Genomic DNA, 13,334 nt, shown 5'->3' on the forward strand with positions numbered 1-13,334 from the left:
AGAGTACAAGTAAATCACTGTTTCACCTGGAAGGAGTGTTTGGGGCCCTGGACGGTGGGAAGGGAGGAGGTGAAAGGGCAGGTGTTGCATCTCCTACGCTCGCACGGGAAGGTGTCGTGGGGAGGAGAGCAGGTGTTGGGGGTGATGGAAGAGAAGACCAGGGTGTCTCGGAGGGAGCGGTCCCTTCGGAATGCTGAAAGGGGAGGGGAAGATGTGTTTGGTGGTGGGATTGCACAGGAGGTGGCGGAAATGGCGGAGGATGATACGTTGAATGTGGAGGCTGGTAGGGTGGAAGGTGAGGACAAGGGAGACCCTATCAAGGTTCTGGAAGGGAAGGGGTGAGGGCAGAAATGCGGGAAATAGGACAGACACGATCGAGGGCTCTGTCAACTATAGTAGAGGGGAATCCTCGGTTGAGGATAAAGGAAGACGTATTGGAAGCACTGGTGTGGAAGATGACATTGTCAGAACAAAGGCGACGGAGACGTTGAAACTGGGAGAAGGGAATAGAATCCTTTTGGAAGCGGGGTGGGAGGAAGTGTAACCAAGGTAGCTGTGGGAGTCAGTGGGCTTATAATAGATAATGGTTGACAGCCTATCCCCAGAAATGGAGATAGAGAAGTCGAGGAAGGGAAGGGAAGAGTCAGAGATGGACCATGTGAAGGTGAGGGAAGGGTAGAAATTGGAAGCAAAGTTGATGAAATTTTCCAGTTCGGGGCAAGAGCAGGAAACGACACCGATAGAGGCATCACTGCACCAAAAGAGGTGAGGGAAGGGACCATAGAAGGACTGGAACAAGGAATGTTCTATGTATCCCACAAAAAGGCAAGCATAGCTTGGACCCATACAGGTTCCCATAGCGACACCTATGTAAAATGAATGGCTCCTTTCAGTTTTACTCAAAACCAATTCTACAAATACTGAGTAATAATACTGCGTGCACTACTTCACAGCTTTGTACGTGTCTCCAACTGCTGTTTAGGCAATTGTGTCCTGTTTGTCTATGACATGATTGTTATTCAAGGATTTAGCCGATGAATGCAACCAAAAAAAGGCCCTGCCTAATGAACGTTTTCCTTTTTTGTTTCAGGGTAATATCCATCAAAAATTATAATCCAAAGATAAGAATTATAACACAGATGTTACAATATCATAACAAGGTCAGAATACTTTTTCTTATTGATTCAGAATGATGCTTTTATTACTTTACTGATCAGACTAATGGTTTTCAAACTTCACTGTTGGGGAGAGGGCTGCAAATATTGATAGACTCCAGGGGAACCTCCCATCATAGTGGCAGACTTCTGGAAACTTGTGCCTGAATTTGCAAAGGACAGTGTCAGCTTTACGAAAGAAAGCAGTCCTACCAGTAGTAATTAGCAAGGGAAATAACATGCAAGTGAGTCACCAACTACAGAAAAATCTGATGAAAACCTAAGACCTGGAAAATCCTGCCCATGGAGTGAGGTCACTTTTGGAAATAATCTACACTCTTAAATTTTCAGCATTATGTTCCCACTTTGCAATATTATTTACATTGCTTAATTCAAATGATTGGGTAATTGACTCTTATTAGCATCCAAAAAACATTTTGAATTCTCGGGAGTAGACCGTATTGTGCTTTAGGTGTAGCACAGGGGGTATGGACACAGGGTGAATGGGCACAGGGGGTATGGACACAGGGTGAATGGGCACAGGGGGTATGGACACAGGGTGAATGGGCACAGGGGGTATGGACACAGGGTGAATGGGCACAGGGGGTATGGACACAGGGTGAATGGGCACAGGGGGTATGGACACAGGGTGAATGGGCACAGGGGGTATGGACACAGGGTGAATGGGCACAGGGGGTATGGACACAGGGTGAATGGGCACAGGGGGTATGGACACAGGGTGAATGGGCACAGGGGGTATGGACACAGGGTGAATGGGCACAGGGGGTATGGACACAGGGTGAATGGGCACAGGGGGTATGGACACAGGGTGAATGGGCACAGGGGGTATGGACACAGGGTGAATGGGCACAGGGGGTATGGACACAGGGTGAATGGGCACAGGGGGTATGGACACAGGGTGAATGGGCACAGGGGGTATGGGCACAGGGGGTATGGGCACAGGGGGTATGGGCACAGGTGCCCCTGAGATCAGCTACGTACCGAGTTCCTGATCTCAGTTGTGTGATTGCATGGGGAGCACGGTAGCAGGGCAGACAGTTGCTTCCCTGCAGAAAGGGGAGAGATGAAAGTGAAAGTCCCCACCCATTAGAGACCAAATGGGGGGAAAGTGGAAGAAGTTACTTTACCTGCCCTTGCATCCACCATGGCAAAAGACAGTATCATTGTGGAACTGCTATGGACAGATATAGTGCAAGAATCATGCTAGGATCGAGAGAGTGGGGCAGTGGCGGGGAGGGGGGTTAATTTTCTGAGTTGAATGTTTCTGGTAGGGAGCCCTGCCCATTGGTGAGAGGCCCTGCCCACCAGTGGGAATCCTGCCCACCAATGGGAATTCCTGCCCACCCGTGGGAAGTCCGCCCACCCGTGCGAATCCCTGCCCACCCATGGGAAGCCCCGCCCACCTGTGGGAATCCCCACCCACCGGCGAGAAGCCCCGCCCATTGCCAGGAAGCCCCACCCGACTGCTGTGTACATCAGAAAATTGTGGGCAGTGTAAACCCGGAAAATTAACCCTCTGCTGTCATCTGATCACTTCCTGTTTTTGACTGGTAAGGGGGATGTGCCCATATATATTACTGCTGGCAGTTTCCAGGTGCTCATTACTCCCTCCTCTCATCTCTACTCTATAATTTTGGGTGCTGTCGTATTGATCAATATTTGGAAGGAAACAGCACAGTGTTCACACGTTTGTGTCGACAAACGGCCACCTTAAATGTTTCAAGCAAACTCCCTCGCTCGGTTAGTGGGGCAAAGACGAAGACTCCATCGATCAGACTATGTAGAACCAAGTCATATAAATCCCAAATGCTGGAAAGTGAGCTTGTGAAGTGTGGGGATGGGGGTTTAGAATAGGGCTCGGGCCTGATAGTCTGCAAGGTATAGATGCCTGCAAGTATTATTGCCATAAGAATGGGAGGCGTGCTGGAGGACTCCTGTTGCCTGTGGTACTGGACCCCAGGGGGAATCAGGAGAGAAATGGAGAAAAGCAATGAAATGATCTGATGAAAAATGACTTACTCCACGTATGTTTAGTATCAGTTTTTTCCTCTAGACTGACAGCATGGCATGTGGCATTGAAACAGGGAGATATATGATATGATATGTCTGTGCCAACAATATAGCTTCCTGACCACAATCTGACATGGGTCCAAGCTGCAGACTGTCAGCAGATGTTTCTGTTCCTCTCCTTTTTCTCCTCCATGGCACTGGATTCCCTCATCTTGATGGAGAAAAAATAAATTTAAACAAAATATTTTAACAGAGTACATCGAATGTGACCAGAAGATAGATGAGGCATTATGGAATTTAAGGAGAGTTTGATGTTCAGTTTTTTTTTCAATAAGCACTTTGAACTCATCCCCTCACTGGCCTCTATGTGAATCTCACCGCACATTAACTGTAAGCAGTAAATCGTCAGTAGCCGTTGCTCCCCTCTGTGGTCACTATTGGAACTGTAGCAGAGTAAATCATGCTCACTGTCAGGGTAACTTGCTCCATATTACAGTAATTATTCTGTGTAACAGAAATGCCAAATTTTAGTGTTTTGCAATGTGCTCAACACTTTGGATTTAGTCATTTTTTATCAACTGAAAAAAATCATTATTTTTCTTATTTTTGAGCTACATTTTTAAAGGCTCTTCTTTTTAAGTTCCCTTCCACATGCATCAACAGCAGCAGGGTCTCCTACCCCAGTCAGTGGTCTCCTACCCCAGTCAGTGGTCTCTTTTTAATGTGAGGCTTAACGTGAGTAAATGTGAGATGATTTTCTGCCCTCCTTGTGAGGAGGAGACCGAGCTTCTCCTCCTATCATCCGATCACAGCGTGCGGCTGAGAGTGGGGAGCTCACTGTGTGAGGAATAATGGCCAAGTCCTCTTTCTGTTTCACAATTCAATGTCGCCCGAGTGTGCTGGACCATCGTTTGCTCCGGCTGTAAACTTTCATCTTCCACAGGTGTCGATGGGTGCCTTTACCCAAAGGGTTAAACTTTTCTCAGTTGGAGAACGTTGCTTTTCAGAATTCAACTTTTCAATCCAACTGGAAGTGGATTAGATGCTTTTGTTGATTTTGGGGAGAGCCAGTACTGTTCATTCTAGACAGGTCAAAGATGAGATCCTGTAAAGACAACAGCATGCCAGCTGTGTTTCTTAGGGTTTAAAATGGGCAAAGCCAGTGTCTCACAGCTAGATCCAATCCCCAGTCTAGACTCTTCCATTTGGCATCAATGCCCTAGGTTAGGCTAAGGAAAATAGGCCAGGGTCGCACTCCTCAAGCTCTACAGAAACCTACTGGAATGGTGCATGTGTGGCTGCCGTGTGATGATGGGATTGGACTTGGTCATGATGTTCTCCACGGTCTAAAAGCCACGGTTCACACATGAATAATAACCACTCGGGTGAGATATAGGAGGGCGCCTGAACTCTGAAACCCAGACTCGATGAGAAGTCAATGGGCATGGAAAGATCATTTAAAATAAAGACCCAGCTATTTTGGGCCACTCAGCATCAACTCAGTCAACTCCATGGACTCCTGACTCTGCTGAATTAGTCACTCTGTGATCTGATAAGAAGTGTTAAATAATCAGAGCTGTGAGAAGGCTTTTGGAGAGCTGGTAACCACTCTCCTCATTACTATCTTCAGAGGTGCCGTATGTGTGCAAACGATTCATTAAATACCATAAATATCATGCGTCAGCCGTGGCTCAGTTGGTAGCACTCTCGCCTCTGAGTCAGAAGGTCGTGCGTACAAGTCCCACTCCAGAGACTTGGGCACAAAATCTAGGCTGATACTCCAATGCAATACTGAGGGAGTGCTGCACTGTCAGAGGTGCTGTCTTTTGGATGAGACGTTAAACCGAGGCCCCGCCTGCCCTCTCAAGTGGATGTAAAAGATCCCATGGCACTATTTTGAAGAAGAGCAGGAGAGTTCTCCCCTGTGTCCTGGTCAATATTTATCCCTCAACTAACACCTAAAACAGATTGTCTGGCCATTACCTCATTGCTGTTTGTGGGAGCTTGCTGTGCACAAATTGGCTGCAACGTTTCCTACATTACAGCAGTGACTACACTCCAAAAGCACTGAGGTCATGAAAGGTGATATATAAATACAAGTTCTTTCTTTTCTTTCTTTAAACTTATCCTGTGAGTGCTGTTATCTTCACAATACCCAGAGATGATGTTTCACACCAATGAAAATAAAGTAGCCTAGTGGTTTGCACAATCCACTGTCTTTTGCAATTATTTTTGGCTCTTAGGTCAACAATAGCCGTAGATTCACTGAATATCGCAGTGGGTGCTGATCGATTACAATTGCTTTGTCACCCATGAGAAAGTCATTAACATCTGACCAGCGTGATACCATGTTTCATGGAGTTCATGTAACTGACAGGGATCTGTCCTGCTCCTTTCACTTCACTTTACTGTTGGTGCTTTTACTGTTCATCTTTTTCTTCTCATTTCCTCTTAACTTCCTCAAAGTAGTTTTCTTTTAGCAGAAACACAGCGGCACTTCTCCTGCCCCCAGTTTCCCCTCATTCCAGCGATGAGGTCTTGATAGTCTGGGTAGTGCTGCCTTTAATTGGATCTCACTATCTGCCATCCAACTTAGGGTATCTCCACCTGGGATGGGTTTGATGGGCTTGCTCTTAACGTCTTAAATTCTGTGTTGGTGGATCACAGATCGCCATTGAGAAGAATTCCAAACTGCTCCCTGGCCCACCTTATCCTGCCCTGCTGCTTATAAGGGGGTTGTGCAGCTGGGCGACTAGCTTAGTGGCTAATGGCACAGTCCGACCTGGTACTGGGCCTAAAGGTCCCAGGTTTGTTTCTTCGTTTGCGCTGGGTCAGCTGAAGCAACAGTCGGGGCATTGCAATTGCCCTCATTGACCCTAAGGCTATGAAGAGAAGATAAAACAGCTAGACTTCCTGCTCCTGATGACCATCCAGTGACCTCCGCCTCCCTCCCACCCCATGGAAAGTGTATGTGTGGACGTTGGGTGAGGACAGAATTCGGCTTGGCCCGTTATACCGTGGTTGAATTCCACATGGAGAACGGCTCACACATGGAGAACGGCCAATTCAGTGAGGTATTCTACCCTGGGAGTCTTCAGGGGGTCACTCAATAGTTCTTTATAAACGCATTCATGATTTCCACTACACAGTGCAAAGAGGAGAACCTTCCCCCTCCCTCAGAAGAGCAGAAAAGGAGGTTGTTCAGAAATCAGGAATTGAAAAATAAACAAACAGGCTCTCCTGAATCTTAAACTCTTCTAAGTCTGAAATTAATCAAGATTTGATTTCAGTGGTTCAGGCCTGTTCTTGGTTTTTGAACATTATATATTTTTTTGCCATAAGAATTGTTTTTGGTGTGTTATCTTTAAAAATACATCTCTTCAAATCCAGGGTGTGCACGCACCTGTAAAATGTCAGTCAGCGAAATGCAGCACTGACAGCCCAGGCACACGGCGAGAAAGAGAGCACGCAAGGCTGCTTTGTATCGAAAGTGCCTCCTGCATCTGCCTTGGAAGTGCTGCAGCTGCTTATAGTTTTGCAGTTCATTACCAAACAGAAATGCTACACTGGCAGTCCTGTATGAACAATATAAAAATAAAACGAAATGTTTAACCAGCGATATTGGAAAGGTATGAAAGGCTCAGGGGAGCCCGCTCTGAATGGGCAACAGATGTGAATACAGATTGAAGTACAGCGTGTTTCTTGCACACCGCTCTCTTGCCACTTTATTGTGCGAGGTTTGCAGAGAAAATAAAGGAGCCCGTTTATAGAATCTCATGAAGCACTGTGCATTTTTCCAAGATGTTTTTGTTAAAACATTTAGAGCAGAACGAGGGGAATTGAATTTGTAACTTTTCTTTTTTCTTATTTCCAATGCTATCAGGCCCATCTGCTGAACATACCCAGTTGGAACTGGAGGGAAGGGGATGATGCAATCTGCCTAGCTGAACTGAAGCTGGGTTTTATAGCTCAAAGCTGCCTGGCTCCAGGCCTCTCCACTATGCTGGCCAACCTCTTCTCCATGAGGTCGTTTATCAAGGTATAGCACTGTCTCTTCATATTAAGCCTGACGAAACATTCATCCAACTTGTCATTCTTTTGAATAAAGAATATATCTCGAAGGAAAAACAAGAGATGGAAGATATTACCATGTTTTTTTTTTGTCTAACAGCGGTTGCCCCTCACGTACTGCAGCTCTTACTGTTACTGTTTGCCAAATGTAGCCTGAATCTGCTGTTCTTTTCTTAAGTTTAAATTTAGTTAAGATCGACAGTCCACAACTTAAATATTTAGTGCATTTTTTTTAAAGATTACTGTTATTATGTATGGGATAATAAACAGTTATGGGGTGAGACTCAGTTGTGTTTGTAGATCACAGGCTGTTCATAAGCAAGAGCCAAGCCTTTAGGAGACCCTGTACACATTTGCCATTGCTCTCCTTATGCTTTCCATTGATTCATGTAGCACCCAAAAGGGGCTATTTTCTAAGTTGCTTTTCCTGCAGATCAGCAACACGACCATCACAGTGATTTACCTGCACCGGTTACAAACCTGTGATGCATGAGTGATGGTTTGTAGGCGACTGAAGATGCAATGTTACATCCACTTTTGCAAAAGACACAAGGTGCCAGTTTGTACCTGCTGCTGTGCGAACTTTCTCAGCACCCGGTATGACAGCCCTGGAACACAATATTTGGAGCAGAGCTGCTCAAACCATATTTGCATTTACATGGCACCCGATCATTTGCTCAAAATATGTCAAATAGCATGAATGCTGCTTGGAGTTAGGTAGGCAAATATGGTAGCTATTTTTTTATCAGCAAGGTTGCACAAACTACAAAGAGTTGAATGGCTGATTTATCTGTTGTTTTTGGTGATGTTGGGTGAGCGAGGGATCTTGGCTCAGAAATGAGGGATACCACCACACAATCTTTAACATCAACTTGAACAGGCAGACAGGACTTCAGTTTGATATCCCATCCAAACGGTGGAATGTTTCAGGGGTTAACTCTCCCCCTGGTCCTGAAAGAGTGGCAATAGTTCTTTATATTATGAATGAAAGGCCATGACTGGAACTGCTGATATCAACTATGAACTCATGAACTCTATAGTGCACGAAGATTTTTAGGTAGCGTATTGTAGGATTATAAAGTTATGGGAGGCACAAAACAGGCAGTAGTAAATCGGTCGCCCTTTATGCACCCTGCCCATTGAAGTCATTGGAAAAGAAAATCGGATGGGTGTATAATGGGTGGACAATTGCTACCCCCCGTTCTGTGTCCCTGCTGAATTTGGTTTTCACCCCCATAATGTGGGCTGACACATCAGTGCAGCAGTGAGGGAGTGTTACATTGGTGCTGGCTTTCTGGTGAGATATTAAACTGAGGCTCCGTCCGCCTGTTCAGGTGGATGTAAAAGATCGCATGGCACTATTCAAAGGAAAGCGGTGCTGTTCTCCTGGCATACCTGGCCAACATTTATCCTTCAACCACTCTCACTAAAATGGTCATCCAGCTCATGCTGTTTGTGAGACCTTGCTGTGCGCAAGTCAGCTACCTACACTTCAAAATAATTAATTGGCTGTAAAGCATTTTAAGATATCCCGAGGACATGAATGGCTCGATATAAATGGAGATTTGTCCGTTCGTTCCTTAAAGGGCAAAATTTTATTATTCCGATTGGCATCAGTGTTGGCTATTGCACAGATTGGGTGTTCTGGTGGACAGTGTCACATGTTAGCATGTGCTTCCATAGGTAAAGCCTCAATTGAATCAGTCAGGCATGCCTGTGTCCTTGCTTTTCTTGCTGCACTGTGGGAGGGGTCATGGCCCTGAGCAATGAGAGGTTCAGGCTGGTATGGTCCAGTAATAAGCAAATTTCAACAATGTCTGTGTTTGTCAGGGACAAAAGGCTGAGATGGCTTTAAAGAGATTTATTATTACATTCCTGTTGAGGGGGGCAAACAAAGATCCTTTTCTTCTTTACTGTGTGCCTGCCTCATAAAATGCAGGGTGCGTTACAGGCAGTGACTTGTTCTCAGCAAGGTCTCACAAACAGCATGAGCAGAATGGCCATTTTGGTGGTATTGGTTGAAGGATAAATATTTGCCAGGACACCAGCAGAACCACCCTGCTCTTCTTTGAATAGTGCCATGGGATCTTTTACATCCACCTGGCAGTATAACGGCACCAGTGCCATAAACACGGTGGCATGTTTTTAGTATAATAAATGCTTGGTGCAGTCACTTTCTGACACAGTGGCCCCCCCATGCACTGTGGGCAAACACTAGCTCACAGCGGGAGCATTAGATGCATTTAAGGGGAAGCTAGATAGGTACATGAGGGAGAAAGGAATAGAGGGATATACTGATAGGTTGAGATGAAGTAAGGTGGGAGGGGGCTCGTGTGAAGCATAAATATCAGCACAGACCAGTTGGGTTGAGTGGCCTGTTTCTGTGCTGTAAATTCTATGTAATTCATTAACGATCTGGATGGGGCAGTAATGTAACCAGACCAGTAAAATAACACTGAGGACCAAACATCCCTCCACAAGGACACTTTCAAAACTCTTGACAGATCCTGCCCAAAATAATCTGCAGCCCCAAAAAATATATATTTGGAAGGATTTTACTGGAATGCCACCAGTTGTGAACTGTTTGAAGGACTTACATTGAGTCACATTGAGTTTACAGCACAGAAACTGGCCATTCGGCCCAACTGGTTTACGCCGGCGTTTATGCTCCACATCAGCCTCCCCCCTCCCTACTTCATCTACCCCTACCAGCATATCCTTCTATTCCTTTCTCCCTCATGGGCTTATCTAGCGTCCCCTTAAATGCATCTATGTTATTTGCCTCAACTACTCCTTGGGGTAGCGAGTTCCACATTCTAACCACTCTTTGAGTAAAGAAGTTTCTCCTGAATTCCCTGTTGGATTTATTAGTGACTATCTTATATCGATGACCTCTAGTTTTGGTCTCCCCCACAAGTGGAAACATTTTCTCTACGTCTACCCTATCAAACCCTTTCATTACCTTAAAGACCACTATCAGGTCACCCCTCAGCCTTCTCTTTTCCAGAGAAAAGAGCCCCAGCCTGTTTAGTCTTTCCTGATAAGTATATCCTTAATAGATGATGTTTACAGTGGAGGCTCATTTGCAGGACTGAACATTTATCAAACTACCCTTATCTTATAGACTTTACAGAAAGTTTATTCCAAATAAATAAGCAGGGATTTTAAGAAATCTAAGATACACATATGCTACTTAAATAAACCATGCTGCATTTATAATGACTGTTGTACACCTCCGATTCATGTGGTACTCTGCTATATTTCTAAGCAGTAATGGATGGTTCTTTTCTATGCAGTCCCTGGCAAGCAGCCGTCTGCTGCTGGGGGCACTTTTTATGCAGCTTTTGAGATATTCAGCTGGCAGTATATCAGGTTTCCAATGTGAAACTCAGGCCACCAGTTTCAAGTACTGTCCTGGGGACGAGAAGCAGGGGTTTTAGTTTAATACAAGTTGATGCGTCCCTAATAAAATCATTGCATGTGTTATTGCTCTTTAATCTACGTGCATTGCACCGCTGGGTCTCACACAGTGCCTGCATTTCAAAAGATGATATGAAGTTGGTTAAACCCTTTCTACTACAGAATACCAGCACTTCAAGCTGGCAGTGATTTGCAAGGCATTAAATGTTAATGATCACTTAACTAATGTTGAAGTTCACAGGTTTATACGAACCTGTTTGCAGTCATTTTGAGTTTGAAATTCAGACTGTCAAATGTTTGACCTTGAAAGCATGCAACCCTTACCTCCTCGCCTTCCTCCCACCTTGCTCCCTCCGTAAACCTGAGCTCATCCAAACCTCTGCCGGCCTACATGGTCTCGCCCCTCCCGATCTCTGTAACCTCCTCCAACCCTACGACCCTCTGAGATCCCTGCACTCCTTCAATTCTGGCCTCTTGCGCATCCCCAATTTTCATCACTCCACCATTGGCGGCTGTGACTTCAGCTGCCTAGGCCCTAAGCTCTCGAATTCCCTCCCTAAATCTCTCTGCCCCTCTACCTCTCCTCCTTTAACATGCTCCTTAAAACCTATATCTATGACTAAGCTTTTTGTCACCTGTCCTAATATCTCCTTATGTTGCTTGGTGTCAAATTTTGTTCAATAATCGCTCCTGTGAAGCGCATTGGGATGTTTTACTACGTTAAAGGCGCTATATAAATTCAAGTTATTGTTCCGTTTCCCCCTCAATCTTTTAAAATCAATTTTGGCATCACCTCGCCGTTTTCTGATTTATCTCATCTTATCTCCTGATCTTGGTGCTGTCCTGCATTATGGGCCATGGCTCTTCAGTTAGGATTCTGAATTTAAAAAAACACTTGAGGAAGGCACGTTATGAACAGTGGTATCACATTATTTCGAACGGATAGGACATTTTCAGGCAGTGCTGTCTCACATACGTAGCAGTGTTTGGCACTCATGTCAAGTAAATCTCTTTTATCTCTATAGAAACATAGAACGTTACACCACAGTAAAAAGCCATCTGGGGTAATAATAGTCTCAAAATAGGGTTGGTTGGTGCACTGCCCAATTAACACCAATTCTCTGCCCGCTGCCACTTTTATAGAGGGTCTACTTTTGGGTGGCCAAAGTGGTGGCAGCCCCTATTTAATATGTAAATTCCCGATTGAAGTTTCAGGACAGACTGGTCGGAGTGTGCACCATGTGCTGTCGAACCAGTGTTACCGGCGGTACAGCCAAGTGGGTAAGTTTCAACATTTCTTTTTGGGGTGGGGGGAGGAGGAGATGCAGGAGTGCTCCTCCAGGCCCCACAAAAATAATCTGGGCCTCCACCAACCTGGACACTCTACCCACTGGGGTCCATGTGTTGCAGAGATGTGCGGAGTTGTTGGAGGGAGCCCTGTATATGGGACTCAGCATTGCCCAACATTGGTTTGTATTTTGCAGATCCTGTGTGGTTGTAAAGCATTTATTCTGAAAACTGTATCCTACACTAACCATGGGGGAAACCTTCCTCTCTATGCTTTGCGCAACAACAACAACAACTTGCATTTATATAGCACCTTTAAACTAGTAAAACGTCCCAAGACGCTTCACAAGAGCATTTTCAGACAAAATTTGACACCGAGCCACATAAGGAGATATTAGGACAGGCAAAGGGGTAGGATTTAAGGAGCTTTTTAAAGGAAAGGCAGAGAGGTTTTTGGATGGAATTCCAGAACTTAGAGCCGAGACAGCTGAAGGCACGGCCACCAATGGTGGAGCGAAGAAAATCAGGGACGTGCAAGAGGCCAGAGTTGGAGGAGCACAGAGATCTCGGAGGGTTATAGAGCTGGAGGAGGTTACAGAGATAGGGAGGGGTGACAAGGCCACGGAGGGATTTGAACACAAGGATGAGAATTTAAAATCTGAGGCATTGCAATAGTCAAGTCTAGAGGTAACAAATGCCTGGATAACAAAATCATAAACCTGTTTATAAAGAGAATATTTGTGATTTCACTCTGCAGAGCACCCAGAGGAAATCTTTCCCTCATGTTTTTTTGCGGCTCGGATCCTTGCGTGTTGAAATATTATAAAATTCGGCACTTAATCGTACCTTCCCCCAGCTTTTCATGACCTGCTGGTGCAATTTATGCGGTGTTATGGATGGGCTGTATAAGCACAGCAAGTGTGGCCAATACACTGGATTTCAGGGTAACCACATTTTATGTTTCAACCCTGGAATTCCTTTTCCCACAAATGGTTAATGTGCCTGAAGCTTCTATCAGCCAAGGCCTTGGTTTTGCAATTTTAGGAAAATAAAACAGACCTTACCCATTATGCTGGACCTTAAACAGTATGATTCATTTCGACTGCCTGCTGTATTATTCATTTTAAAGCAAACACAGAAACCAGAATCATCTGATTTATTCTTCCAGTTACTACAGTATTCATATGGAACCTTTTATTTTTATTTAACATTTGGCAAGAAATGAAAAAGAATTTGACCTCTAATATATTTTTAAAGTTCAGCATACATTTATAATAAAACATTTTTTTTTACAAAACAATGACTAATAATTTCAATAGAATTTGTATGCCAGACTTTTACCCATGAAAGACATTGTAAATTATGCTCTTG

General features: G+C 44.8%; 1 protein-coding gene across 6 annotated transcripts in view; it reads left to right on the forward strand.

The window, feature by feature from the left end:
- kcnma1a (potassium large conductance calcium-activated channel, subfamily M, alpha member 1a) overlaps positions 1-13,334 on the forward strand; it is a 692,064-nt gene that overhangs the window by 524,131 nt on the left and 154,599 nt on the right. For all 6 annotated transcript variants that reach the window (XM_067972546.1, XM_067972543.1, XM_067972542.1 and 3 more), the window contains exons 13-14: positions 1,091-1,160; positions 7,069-7,224. In XM_067972546.1, coding sequence (XP_067828647.1) covers positions 1,091-1,160; positions 7,069-7,224 — 226 coding nt within the window. The remainder of the gene's footprint in view (positions 1-1,090; positions 1,161-7,068; positions 7,225-13,334) is intronic.

Source organism: Heptranchias perlo, chromosome 36, assembly GCF_035084215.1.
Source record: "Heptranchias perlo isolate sHepPer1 chromosome 36, sHepPer1.hap1, whole genome shotgun sequence".
Lineage (NCBI taxonomy): Eukaryota > Metazoa > Chordata > Chondrichthyes > Hexanchiformes > Hexanchidae > Heptranchias > Heptranchias perlo.